General features: G+C 46.2%; 5 protein-coding genes across 5 annotated transcripts; 3 read left to right on the top strand and 2 right to left on the bottom strand.

The window, feature by feature from the left end:
• Window positions 1-190: 190 nt before the first annotated feature.
• On the top strand, window positions 191-1519 carry F5Y00DRAFT_124426 (uncharacterized protein). The gene is made up of 3 exons (XM_048004105.1): window positions 191-322; window positions 382-1167; window positions 1429-1519. The coding sequence occupies exons 1-2, from the start codon at window positions 266-268 to the stop codon at window positions 1060-1062; spliced, it is 738 nt and encodes a 245-aa protein (XP_047862975.1). The 5' UTR covers window positions 191-265; the 3' UTR covers window positions 1063-1167; window positions 1429-1519.
• Window positions 1520-2328: 809 nt separating this feature from the next.
• On the top strand, window positions 2329-3911 carry F5Y00DRAFT_263856 (Pkinase-domain-containing protein; the record flags this gene model as incomplete). The annotated part of the gene is made up of 7 exons (XM_048011565.1): window positions 2329-2401; window positions 2573-2614; window positions 2681-2859; window positions 2942-3136; window positions 3188-3250; window positions 3394-3750; window positions 3801-3911. 7 exons carry the CDS (start codon window positions 2329-2331, stop codon window positions 3909-3911), a joined length of 1020 nt encoding a protein of 339 aa, XP_047862974.1.
• A 1075-nt stretch (window positions 3912-4986) lies between these two features.
• F5Y00DRAFT_271366 (uncharacterized protein) lies at window positions 4987-8213 on the bottom strand. The gene has a single exon (XM_048012785.1). It carries the CDS (start codon window positions 8055-8057, stop codon window positions 5136-5138), a length of 2922 nt encoding a protein of 973 aa, XP_047862973.1. The 5' UTR covers window positions 8058-8213; the 3' UTR covers window positions 4987-5135.
• Window positions 8214-8415: 202 nt separating this feature from the next.
• Window positions 8416-10453, top strand: F5Y00DRAFT_242139 (APG6-domain-containing protein). Its single transcript, XM_048008467.1, has 2 exons — window positions 8416-8708; window positions 8773-10453. Exons 1-2 carry the CDS (start codon window positions 8624-8626, stop codon window positions 10191-10193), a joined length of 1506 nt encoding a protein of 501 aa, XP_047862972.1. The 5' UTR covers window positions 8416-8623; the 3' UTR covers window positions 10194-10453.
• Window positions 10454-10976: 523 nt separating this feature from the next.
• On the bottom strand, window positions 10977-11516 carry F5Y00DRAFT_124330 (uncharacterized protein). The gene has a single exon (XM_048004104.1). The coding sequence runs from the start codon at window positions 11371-11373 to the stop codon at window positions 11038-11040; it is 336 nt and encodes a 111-aa protein (XP_047862971.1). The 5' UTR covers window positions 11374-11516; the 3' UTR covers window positions 10977-11037.
• Between the last annotated feature and the right edge of the window lie 524 nt (window positions 11517-12040).

Genomic DNA, 12040 nt, shown 5'->3' with positions numbered 1-12040 from the left:
TCTCATTTTCAGGTAATGAATACATAACGTACGTACCTAAGTACCTACATAGGTACATACATACTCGTAGGTGGGTCGAACGCGACGCGGTTTGGCCATAACCCAAGCCGGTTATCGATAACGTTCAGTTGGTCAGTTGGTTCAGTTGCTACCAAAGCTCCATCAATACTTCCCTTTGCCTCGAAATTCATTTACACCTATTTAACCTTTCTTTCACAACCTACATCGCCTATCCAGCCGCTAGTAGCGATTGGTTTATGTGACAATGTCTACTTCTCTACGAGGCACAGGCAACTTATTCCAAGTGCCAGAAGTTTCGCAGGTACGCTTTTCCGTTGCTGATTCTTTTCTTCAGTTAGCTAATGCTGACTTCTTAGGCAGGAAGAGATAAGCTCTTTTCACGACGCGCACTTCTCTCTTGCAGCTACCAAACTCTTCAGTGCCCAATTCTTCCAGCCGGAAAATGCGCAAGATGAGCAAGATGAAAATCAGTACTATGAGGAATATGAAGAATATTACGAAGAAGAGGATGACGGCTTAGGCTATTATCCAGATGGTGTTAAACGCACGCTTACGGATGAGCAAATCGCTATATTTCGACATTCTGAAATTGAAGCCCTTCGCCGTGCTAAGACTAGAGCCGCTAAGCTCGGGGAGACGTCTACCGCACCGTCGCAAGCGGCCGAGGAAGACGATTCCGCATCTACCAGTAGACCTAATCCTGATTCGATAGCACTATCGTTACCCCCAATACCAGATGAGAGCCATGAGAAATACAAAGGGAAGGAAGAAGACGGGCAGGATGGTAGCGAGGATGGAGAAATCGAAGAAGAGATGCCTAAGCCTACCGAAGCTGAAGTCAAGCGAGAGAAAAGGCAACGCGCGAGACGAAAGAAGCATGAGCAGCGCAAGTTCCATCCCGAGAAGAAGCCCGATTTACGGAAGAGAACATGGGACGTAGTCGAGACTGGTATGGACAGTCTGTACTACGATGATGAAACAGCCCAAGACACGGCTGCCACTCCCGCGGCACAGAGACGAAGAATCTCATACGACGACTGAAGACTGGCGGAAAGAAAAGAATTTTCCATATTTCTCTGTGGTATTCTAGTACCGAAATAACTACTTGATACGCGATTGATCCGTGGTTGAGTGATACCTGGCCAGGTTAGTGCTACATCCCCAATTCCCCTTTGTTTAAGTCGTTTCCGTGATGAGAACCTTTGTATCGTCATCCTTAGTCTGAAAGTCCGGGACCACCTGAAGTTGGCTTCTGGCTGACGGATGGTTGGATTACCTAAACGGATGCATGTCGAATAATTAATCTTCTCTCTGAATGCGTTATACCATCCCTTTTATGCATTATCCCTTTTCTACTACAACAAGCATTGTTGCTGACTACTTGTACTGCAAGTTTTAGGTGAACAGTGGGAAGACTTCGCAATTACAAACAAATGGGTTTGTATTAAAGACTTTGTAACCACATATGCACCTATAGTCAGTCTACTTACGGGGTGTCTCGGATATGTTCTGGTGGTATTACCACTAGAATGTAATTTATCTGGTTCTGGAGGTGGCCATTTGCTACTCTTCGACTGAACATATTATTTAGTTACGCATTGGGTCCAACATTCCCTTACATGACGGAATAAGGAAGGGTGCATTTATTGATAATTAGGTGCGCAAGTGCCTACATAGGTATACAAAGTTTAGCATGCCAGCACAAAGAGCTTATACATATGCTCTCGTCGGCATGAGCTGTTTTAGGTGCTGTGTTGCAGAATACATGAGTAGGTACCTATGCACCTACCTTAGGTTAGGCAGACAACGAGCTATAATAAAATCATACAAGCACCCATTGTTCGGTCCTTCTATTTGTAAAATGAGAAAAATGATTAGGTTAGGGAAGTTGCGCCTAGATTAGACTTCACCTTTCTAGTGTACATCGTACATGGACCTCTCTGGACCTCTCTTAGTACATGTAGTACAGGTAGTAGGCACCGTGTGGATTCAACTTTAGGTAGCACATAAATACTGTTCTCATCCAATCGGCTACCAGTTCGGCTGGGGTAGAGACTCCACTCGGGCGCCTCCAGCCTTTCCAGAACCTTGTTATCGACATCCCACTTTCAAATCTCCCATCCCACCACCCAGCACCAAGACGAATTCGGGAACATCCTCTATAACCGCGCCATCGCGTGCCACGTTCCGCTCCGGCCGGCATTTCGAGGTCAAGCGACGACCTCTCAATCCCGACTCTTTTCTACCCGCTGCTATTATTCTCCTTGACGCTGTTCGTATCCCGAAAGGATACCTACGTTGCCCATCATGGCGCGGGTCTACGCCGACGTCAATCAGAATATGCCCAGAAGCTATTGGGACTATGATAGTGTTAACATCAGTGAGTTCAGTTCGGCATCGAGCAACTGAGAGCCATGTTTGCATCACGTTCCCATCTCGTCCAATGCAATATCCTCGTTACATCTGTTCCAAATCTTCCCAAGGCTCGCGGCTTCGTATCAATCAATATCTGCTAGCAAACAGTAAAAACTAACATTTTTGGTACTACTAGGCTGGGGAATCCTAGAAAACTACGAGGTCGTTCGCAAAATTGGTACGTCGCGTCGCGTCCCGTATCCTTCCCAATACCAATAGCCGACTAATTTCTCACCGTGATCAGGCCGTGGAAAATATTCCGAGGTCTTTGAGGGTATCAACGTGATTAACTATCAGAAATGCGTCATCAAAGTCCTGAAGCCCGTTAAGAAGAAGAAGATCAAGAGAGAGATTAAAATTCTCCAGAACCTTTCGGGCGGTCCCAATATCGTTGCTCTCCTGGACGTCGTCAGAGACAATCAAGTATGCAGCCACAATTTTTCCGATGCTATGGTCAGGCGCTGTTATATCATATTAGGAGCTAACTCTATTTACCGCCGTATAGAGCAAGACTCCGTCTCTCATCTTCGAATATGTGAATAACACGGACTTTCGAAGCCTCTACCCGAAGTTCAACGACATCGATGTGCGTTACTACATCTACGAGCTACTCAAGGCTCTCGACTACTGCCACAGCAAGGGTATTATGCATCGAGATGTAAAACCTCATAACGTTATGATCGATCATGAGAACAGAAAGGTATGTAACCTACAACCTTGCCACGGCCGTTGTTGCTCACGAATTCGCTAGTTACGTCTCATCGACTGGGGTCTAGCCGAGTTTTACCATCCAGGAACCGAATACAACGTGCGCGTAAGTTCATCAAGTAGCTCCTGCACCTCCTCGCCTTTCGAGAAGCGATAGGTTGTCTACTCGTACGCCTATGTGCTTATGCCATCGATTTTTTAAACCGGCGGGGTGGATATGAAATTCGTACATGCTAACATTATCCTTAGGTTGCCTCTCGCTATTTTAAGGGGCCCGAACTACTAGTCGATTTCCAAGAGTACGACTACAGTCTGGACATGTGGAGTCTGGGTGCTATGTTTGCCTCCATGATCTTTAGAAAAGAACCTTTTTTCCATGGGAACAGCAACTCAGACCAACTCGTTAAGATTGCGAAGGTACTCGGTACTGATGATCTCTTTGACTATTTGGATAAGTATGAGATAGAGCTAGACCCTCAGTACGATGACATCCTCGGTCATTTTACAAAGAAGCCCTGGCACAGTTTCGTCAATACTGAGAACCAACGATTCGTGAGCAACGAGGCCATCGATTTCCTGGACAAGCTTCTGCGATACGACCATAATGTTTGTACCCCCACTCGATCAATTTCTGATACGTTCTAATGGGCATTTAGGAACGTCTTACCGCAAAGGAAGCTATGGCGCATCCATATTTTGCTCCCATCCGGGACGAAGCTACCCTCAAGGAGTATCTTGGTGGCGCAACGGTTAGCTCCGAGTCTTAAGGATCCAGCCTACCCAACCGACCCCGTACTTCTTTTCAGCTCTTCCTCTACGAATTCTTAAGATACCCGGGCATATCCCCGCTCGTCGTTCGATTAGTCTCCAGCCTCCACTATGAGTATGTGCGCTCGTATCTCGTGCTTATGGCATTGCATATTTCTGCATGTCAGGCTACACGCCACTGAAACTGGATGGAAGTTTAGTTCTAGGTAGTTCTACTAATAGGCCCGTGCGATGCGTCTGACCGATGGTTACTCTTCGCGGCGGCAAGACCACGACGTGGCATACCGATAAGAAAGCATGCAATGAATGCCATGTTTTATTTTGCTACGACCCCGTAAACTCTGTTCGTTCCTACTTAGTACACTACGAGGTTATTTCGATGTCTGTGGTTCTGGGGATGCAGTGGATTGAACGTGAATTGAGTGACTTAACCAGCCGGACTTTTGGCGTTCCCGGGATTTTTTTTGTTAAGGGAGGTGTTGAGACGGGTTGCTTGTTTTCCGACTTAGGAGACCTCGGCATAAAGGATGTTGAAATTTTCCTTCTTTTCATTTTTATTCGTGCTATCGGGTATGGCAAGATTACTGATACTGCTACTACTATAAGGTTAGGCTAGTATAGTATGCTAGTATAGGAAGATTAGCAAAGTAGCTTACACGAACAGGCAAACAGACGAGTTTGATGATGGGTCTTGGCTGAATTCGTGGGGATGTGTGATACTATACCTAATATATCTTGAATATCTGAGGACATCAGTCAGTCACCTGTAATTTGAGACTTATAAACTAGTAAGTAATACAAATAGGCCTAACTAGTCGTAGAATATTAGGTAGTGCATATATACGTACGTACGTAAACCGTATCACATTCAGTCCCTAGGTAGGTAGGTATAAGTCATAGTTGTATAAAAAGCCAAGTAACTAGGGAAATGGTATGTAGGTTATGTTATGTACTCTAGACACTTAATAAAGACTGCTTTATACCATGCCGAGGTACTAAATATATACATACTATACGGTATGTTATTAATTACTATATACTCTAATTCTAATCGAGGCTGCTAGTTATATCAGCCAGCTATATGCACTTCATCCTCATCTATCTATAGGTAACCCGTCTTTGGGCTCAAGCCACGTATATCCACCTCCCCATACATACCGTCCCATCCCTTAAACTAATGGATATGCCACATGCATGCATGCATGCCATCCCATCTAAGTTATCTACTTACAGCACGTAAAGCAGAAATCCCGATCGCACACGAACCCATCCTCGCCACACCTGCGCGCCGAGCCGCCCGGCGTGCGCACGGGACTGCTGCTGCTCTCTAGCATTACGCTCGGGCCACCACCGCCACCACGGCCGCCTATCCGTACCCGCCGCGATGACGGCGTAGAAGCGAGAACGCTGATGCTGATGCTATCATCGGCGTTCACCACCGTGCGCGCTAGCGGCGAGCTCTGCGCCGCCACGGGGCTGCTGGCCATGAACCTGCGCTTGGTGCCGCGGAACGCGCGGGAGTCGGTGGCGGGGGGCGCGGCGCGCTTACTGTTGGTGCGGTGGTGGGGGGTATGATGTGTGCTGGAGCTCGTGAGGAAGCCGTGACGATGGTGGTGGTTGGATTTACGGGGTGTGGAGGAGGAGTCGCGGGGGTGGTGGTGGGGGGTTGTGGTGGTGATGATGATGTTGCGGTCGGGTCGGGTGATGAATGGGCTTGTTGTGACGCTTGATGAGAGGACGCTTAGTTCGTCGTCGTCTTGGTCTGGGTCGTCGGGGATGAGGGATGTTAGGGCCCGGTTTCTACTACGGGTGGATGGGGTGCGATGGCTGCTGCTGCTTGTCTTTGCGAGGGCCGGTGATGCTTTGCTGCGTTTCTTTGGCGTGCTAGGGGTTGTGGTTTTGGAGGCGGGTTGTTGTGTAGATGAAGAGGATGGGTTCTTCGGTAGGTTCATCAAAACATCCGTTGGATCGACCTCCTTGCTTTGTTCACTTTGGGACGGTAATGGTCGCAAAACCAATTCGGACGTTTCGGTAGGTGGGCTGACTTGTCGTGGAGGTGATATAGCTGGTTCTGGTTCTGGTGTGGGCAAAGGTATGACTTCTTCCTCTCTGTGGGAATACGGCTGGTCTGGGTCTTGTTCCGTAGAATCTGGCTGGATTATAGCATGATCGAGGGGTAGCTCTAGCTCTGAAGTGGGAGAGCTAAGAGGTTGGATAGCTTCTTGTATTGGATCGGGCAATCGAGTAGCACTCTCCTCTGGTTCTGTCGCTGCAGGTAGACTCGGGGTTGCTTCACGGGGACTATCTTGTGCAAGATTGACTTCCTGGGCTTTTATAGGGGTATCTTGGATTTCATCGCTCATAAGATCATAGGATATAGTTTCAACTGCGCAGTTCGTATTCCCTATAGCACTGCTCTCCGCGTTTGCTTCTCGATCATCGGAGTTGGCATTCAGATCCAAATTCTGTGGGTTATCGAGTACTTGTTCCTTATTAGAATAGCTACCAGGCGATGTAGGCTCGCTAAGCGGGGGTGTTTTGCTATCTGTCGGTATTTCCATCACTATCGTGTCCATCTCATTATTCGAAGACAAGGGTTCTGCCTCCCCCGAGTTATCAAGATTGGAAGGGAGATCGGCTACCTCAATCTCAACATTCTCATTATTGCTTGTATCTTCGTGGCCCACCAGCAGTTCGTCTTCATGACTTTCTTCATCCGGAGCAGTTATATCAGCTAGCCTATCAATGACTTCTTTGAGGTCTTCGTTTATTGTAGGCTGCATGACCTCCCCACGCTGAGGGGTGTCAGACTCTGCATGTTCCTTAGGTTCGTCTACTCTTGGAGAAGGATCGGAAGTTTCTAAGGCCACATCTTGGAGGGAATTTGATAGATCGACTGTCTCCGACCCTTGCCGACTCTTGGTCTTGGACATTTGGCCATAGGAGTCTATCTGCTTACGACTCCGCGAAGATTTCCCATGAACATCGGAAGGACGCATTGCCCTAATTAAGACCTCAATTTGGGCTAGCTTTTCAGTTTTCTGCTCCACTACCGTGGGCTCTTTTTCTGACGACGGTGGTGGTGATATCACTTTGGTATTAGAACATGGTTGTTCTACGGGCACGGCTACCTTTTTTGGTCGCCTGCGCTGTGATTTCTGAAGGGTATGAGAAGCTTGTTCAGTCACAGTCTCGGAATCTACTTTCGTATCCTTCCGGCCCGTTTGCTTTGGCTTCTTAGTTACCGAAGCCAATGGGGAGGACTTATTCTTTTCCGTAGTTGCAATTTTAGCAATTTCTTGTGTATTACCCCCCAAAAGGATATCATCCTCGTCGGAATCATTAGTAGCCAGCGTCGGATGAGGTAAAATTTTACGCCCCGTTGTCTTTGCATGGGAAACCTTCTTCGGTAGCTGATGGTGAAAAGGAGGACCGAGGAAACCACCGTTGTAACCCCCTGGCGCTATTGACGGTCCATATCCAAGTTGGTTGTGATACCCCACGGGTTGGCCAATAAAGCCAAACCTATCCTGATAGAGAGGCTGTGGAAGTTCTGGAGACTGCCAGAGCGGATCAACAGAGGTACTTGCGAACATTGGAGGTCCGAACATGAAGGGATCAGGGGGACCGAATGGATGTAATTGCATCCCGGGATATAGCTGATGGTTGAACTCTCCCGGCATGATAGGTTGATTCAGCCCAGGATGTAGTCCTGGAGAAGGACTATGCATTGATGGTTTAGTCGGTAACGAAGATTTAGAGCCAGAGTCTTCTACCGGTCGGTTATCCTTCTCTTTCATAATTCCTTCTTCTTCATTACTTAAGACGGAACCCTCCCTAGCCCGATCTTTCTCATCTTCTAAGGATAGAAGATGCCCATTGTTGACAATTACCTCCCCAGTCTCAAGGTCAATCTCATCACCGACGCCAGTGAAATCCCTCCCATACTTTTCAAAGATGCGTTCAAAGGCCGACTTCAGTCTCGTCGCAGCCTTGGCCCTTCCCTTATCAAGCTCGTAAAGAGGATCTTGTCTGGCATCAAACTGGGTGGGGCTCATAGAGAGCTCATCTAGATTTGCTTCATCATCGTCATCATCATCATAAGGGGCTTGCCCAAGTTTCGGTCTCTTTGAAGGCGGTTCCATGATCCCGGTTACTCTGCCATGACTTAATTAATAGTCAGCACGTATCGAGATGACTTCGACGGCTATAATTTAATCCGTTTTATGCGTTCTCTAAAAAGAACCTAAGACAAAAAGTAGAATGAAAAGGTTCATAATTCGATATGTGCAACTGCTTTGATGATGAACGCGTCTATGAATGTGGATAAGCGCGTCCACGTCTTGTATCTTGTATCTTGGATCTTATCGGACAATGGAATGGGTTCCAATCCGCACTTAGGTGTTACCGGCTAGGTACATAGACCAGTACTTTTCTAAAGTACCTGACTCAGTTTTCTCCACCTTTCTCGATTACTCAGTACATACTCTACACTACACGTATTGTACCTAGATGTTTCTCAGCTGCAACCACCCTGATTGTTAGCGCTACAGGTGCCTGAGTGATCAGCTGATGACGTACTTGCGTACCAAGCACATGCATAAGTCGACGTCTCAATTCACGGCCGCCATCCAAACCTTCTTTTTGCAATACCTCAAAATCAATAGCAGCAGCATGGAATTAGTGGAATGGCAGATATCCCAAGTTCGCCATGTATTGCCAAAAGTGCCGCACTCCCCTTAAGCTAGATGGATCGTTAGCAGACCTCAACCCAGCTGCATTTGATCTACTTGTTGGTCTGATAGCCACCCCCAACCCAAAGAATGGTCGCAATGGTCGCATGCAACTAACATTTCGCAGCTACGTCCTCCCAGCAGCACCCGAAGCGATCGCCCTCTTCGCGCTTAACCTACCCGAATGATACCGAGAGAAAAGCATTATATGATAGAGTATCTAAGGATATCGGACCGGCAACCTTCAAAAGAAATGGCAGCACCTTGCGTGGCGATGGCCAACCTCGCGATAGCTCCGCCATGTCCTTCGTCCTCCTTACAGAGTCTCAAGTAGCACCCCCAAGGCTCACGCCTCCAGCAGAACCCCAAAGTCCGAGACAGCAACGCCGAATATCCATGTCCAGTGGCCAACGTAATGACGGAAGGAAACCTACGCAACCCCACGAAGCCGAGCGCGTTAATAAACTTTTTGAGATTTTATCCGCGCGTTCGGATATAGACCATCCCGTCTGTGTTGAATGTACGGAGATGTTAGTAGACGGGCTCCAGAAGAAGCTGGAATCCACAGCACGGGAACGAGATGCCTATGCAGCTTTCCTCAAGCAAGTCCAAGCCGAGGTGCCCAGCGAAGAGGATATCGCCGAATCAGAAAAGGCCGTAGAAATAGCACGCAAGCAAGAGCAAGAGTCGTTCAAGCAGCTATTGGCGCTGGAGAAAGAAAAGGCGGCACTTGACCTTGAAATCGCAGCTCTCGAGGAGGAATCACAGGCACTAGATGCCGAGGAGGAGCAGTTCTGGAGAGAGCGCAATGCATTTGCAGTGAAACTCTCCGAGTTCCAGAACGAGAGGGACAGCATAAATACCAAGTTCGATCACGACTCGCAACTTCTCACGAGACTCCAGCGGGCAAACGTGTATAATGATACATTTTCAATACACCACGATGGTCACTTCGCAACGATCAACGGGCTCAGGCTTGGCAGGCTATCGGCAAAACCTGTAGACTGGCCCGAGATCAACGCCGCTTGGGGTCAAGCATTACTACTGGTTGTCACCGTTGCCGATAAGCTAGGGTACAAATTTGAGGGTTACGAGCCCTTACCCATGGGATCAGCATCCAAGATTATTCGCTACGATTATCCATCCCCATCTTCTAGTCGGTTAGGACATCGAAGTGGGCCCCCACCAGGACCTAAGAAGACCGTATTGGAGCTATTCTCCTCAGGCGATCTTCCGCTGCAAATGCTGTGGAACCGCAAGTTCGACCAAGGAATGGTAGCATTCTTAGAGCTAGTAAGACAGCTTGGGGTCTTCGTCCATCAGCAAACGAAAGAAAGCAGCAGTCGCGAGTACGCGGCAAACCCGCTAACGCTCCCTTACAAGATTGAAGGAGACAAGATCGGCGACGACCGGATAGGCCACTTCAGTATCAAGCTGGGCATGAATACTGACGAGAACTGGACGAAGGCATGCAAGTTTGCACTTACGTGTTGCAAGTTTCTGATCGCACACGCGAGCAACGTGAGTCATATATCAAACGGACGTTGAGGTCTAGCTACCTAGCGCCTGGTTCTTGTGACGGGTTAGGTTAGAGACGGCGTTTGGCGTTGCAGGAAACAAGCAAGACGTTTTACACTGCTATCATGGCCGGGACATTAATGTTGTTAGAGTCATTATTGTAGTTACTAGATATCCAATGTATACATATCTCCGGGCGCTGTGTTTGTATTCGGTCGTTATTATTTATTACTATACTTTTGTAGTTGGGTAACATACCTAGGTGATATCGCTGCTATATAACAATCGAGCCTTAAATATAAATAAGTTACAGTAATAGCCATCTCGATATTAGGTCATTATCTAAGTCTATTCGTATCAGCCTTGTCTATACTCTTAGACCTTTAGACACAACTGAGTATTATACGGAGCTAATTGTATACTATAATTACAGGTAGTTAGAATACAAACTCGCTAGTTATACCAATACAGTCCTCAGATAACCCAACCGTTTGACCCCCATCCCACGTATCATGTGTTTGAATTAGTATGCACTATGCAACATGCTTCACCGGTGTAAGGCTTCAAGATGAGTAAGAAGTTGTTAAATTGAAGTTCATGAGAGAACGGAGTTCTCTCACTAGACTAATATATGCAAGTCAAACTAAGTTAATCTGCCTTCTGTCTCAATCAACCGCCTTGCCTTTGTCCGACCTAAGAATGGGATCTCTCGATTATCCCATGGGCGGAACCAAGCAATTCATCTCATCTTAAAAGACCAGTCTTGGTCATTTAGACACTAAAACAGCTATATCCTCTTGTATAATATTTGGTCATTTTCCGTGTCAACGTTGAACATTGTCAGCTTCGGCTACAACCTAATACCAGCATCCTTCTACTCTCTAGGTTTGCTAGCCGTATCATCCTTATCCTTAAATGCCGAAGCATCCCTCGAGGCTGTCGGCGTTCTGCGGGGACGCCTCGGCATAAGCGGATGCGGTTGAAGCCACTCCCGTCGTTCTCCTCCCCTCCCACGAGACATCGACTCAGCCCGAATGGGCCGTCCTCCTGGTTTGGTATTCCGTCTGGACTCAGCGTCTCTTTCTTGGTGGTTGACGCAGTGCCAAGTGTGCTGCCCCATCATCATCAATGAGTTGTCCTCGATGGCCTTGTTCAAGCGGTTGTAGGTGTGGCTATACGTACCTAAGGTAGTTATCACGGCGGCAATCATGTTGGTGTTAGTGACGGGAAAGGGGATAGCAGATAGTTTGAGTAGACTGATAATGACGGCAGTAGTGAAGGTAGCGATGATAAAAGTGGTGAAAGTGTCGGTATTTAAATGGTTTTATTTATGTAATAAGGTTTATATTCAAGGCTTAAAACGAATTTAATTTACTAATAATTTTCTAAAATTTTAAAGTCTTTAATAATCTTTTTTTATCTTAAGTGACTTTAAACCAATTGTTTGATATTTTTTTTAAAAGGGGGGATGTACTTTTTTAACCACACCACCCTTTTAACCAATCACAACCCGTACAACCCCTTTTTTAAAATATCACAATTCGTTAAAAAGCTTGCCCGTGACCCACAAATACAAACACACGGGCCATGCGTTTTATGGCTTAAACGGGCGTAACCCCCGCGTTTTAACGAATTATAATTTAACGTACATTAAAATAAATCTTTTTATTTTAATTTAAAAAAATTAAAACATTATTTATAAATAATTTTAAAAAATATAACTTTATATTTAACCGCTTTTTTAATTATATATTAATTATTTTATATTTTATTTTATATTATTTTATATTATTTTATAATATATATTATTTAATAATTTTAAAAATAATTATTTTAATTATTTATTAATTTTTAATTATATTTATATTTTAATTAAT

Source organism: Daldinia vernicosa (genome assembly GCF_022497035.1).
Source record: "Daldinia vernicosa strain CBS 139.73 unplaced genomic scaffold F5Y00scaffold_37, whole genome shotgun sequence".
Taxonomy (NCBI): Eukaryota; Fungi; Ascomycota; class Sordariomycetes; order Xylariales; family Hypoxylaceae; genus Daldinia; species Daldinia vernicosa.
Note: the sequence above shows the minus strand (reverse complement) of the source record. Positions and strands in the feature narration are given on the sequence as shown.

Bases quoted from the DNA above. Each gene is read 5' to 3' on its own strand.
- F5Y00DRAFT_124426 (XM_048004105.1), top strand. From the start codon at position 266: ATGTCTACTTCTCTACGAGGCACAGGCAACTTATTCCAAGTGCCAGAA. The intron at 323-381 runs GTACGCTTTTCC...CTTCTTAGGCAG, and splicing joins AAGTGCCAGAAGTTTCGCAG to GAAGAGATAAGCTCTTTTCA.
- F5Y00DRAFT_271366 (XM_048012785.1), bottom strand. From the start codon at position 8,057: ATGGAACCGCCTTCAAAGAGACCGAAACTTGGGCAAGCCCCTTATGAT.
- F5Y00DRAFT_242139 (XM_048008467.1), top strand. From the start codon at position 8,624: ATGTATTGCCAAAAGTGCCGCACTCCCCTTAAGCTAGATGGATCGTTA. The intron at 8,709-8,772 runs GTCTGATAGCCA...AACATTTCGCAG, and splicing joins TGCATTTGATCTACTTGTTG to CTACGTCCTCCCAGCAGCAC.
- F5Y00DRAFT_124330 (XM_048004104.1), bottom strand. From the start codon at position 11,373: ATGATTGCCGCCGTGATAACTACCTTAGGTACGTATAGCCACACCTAC.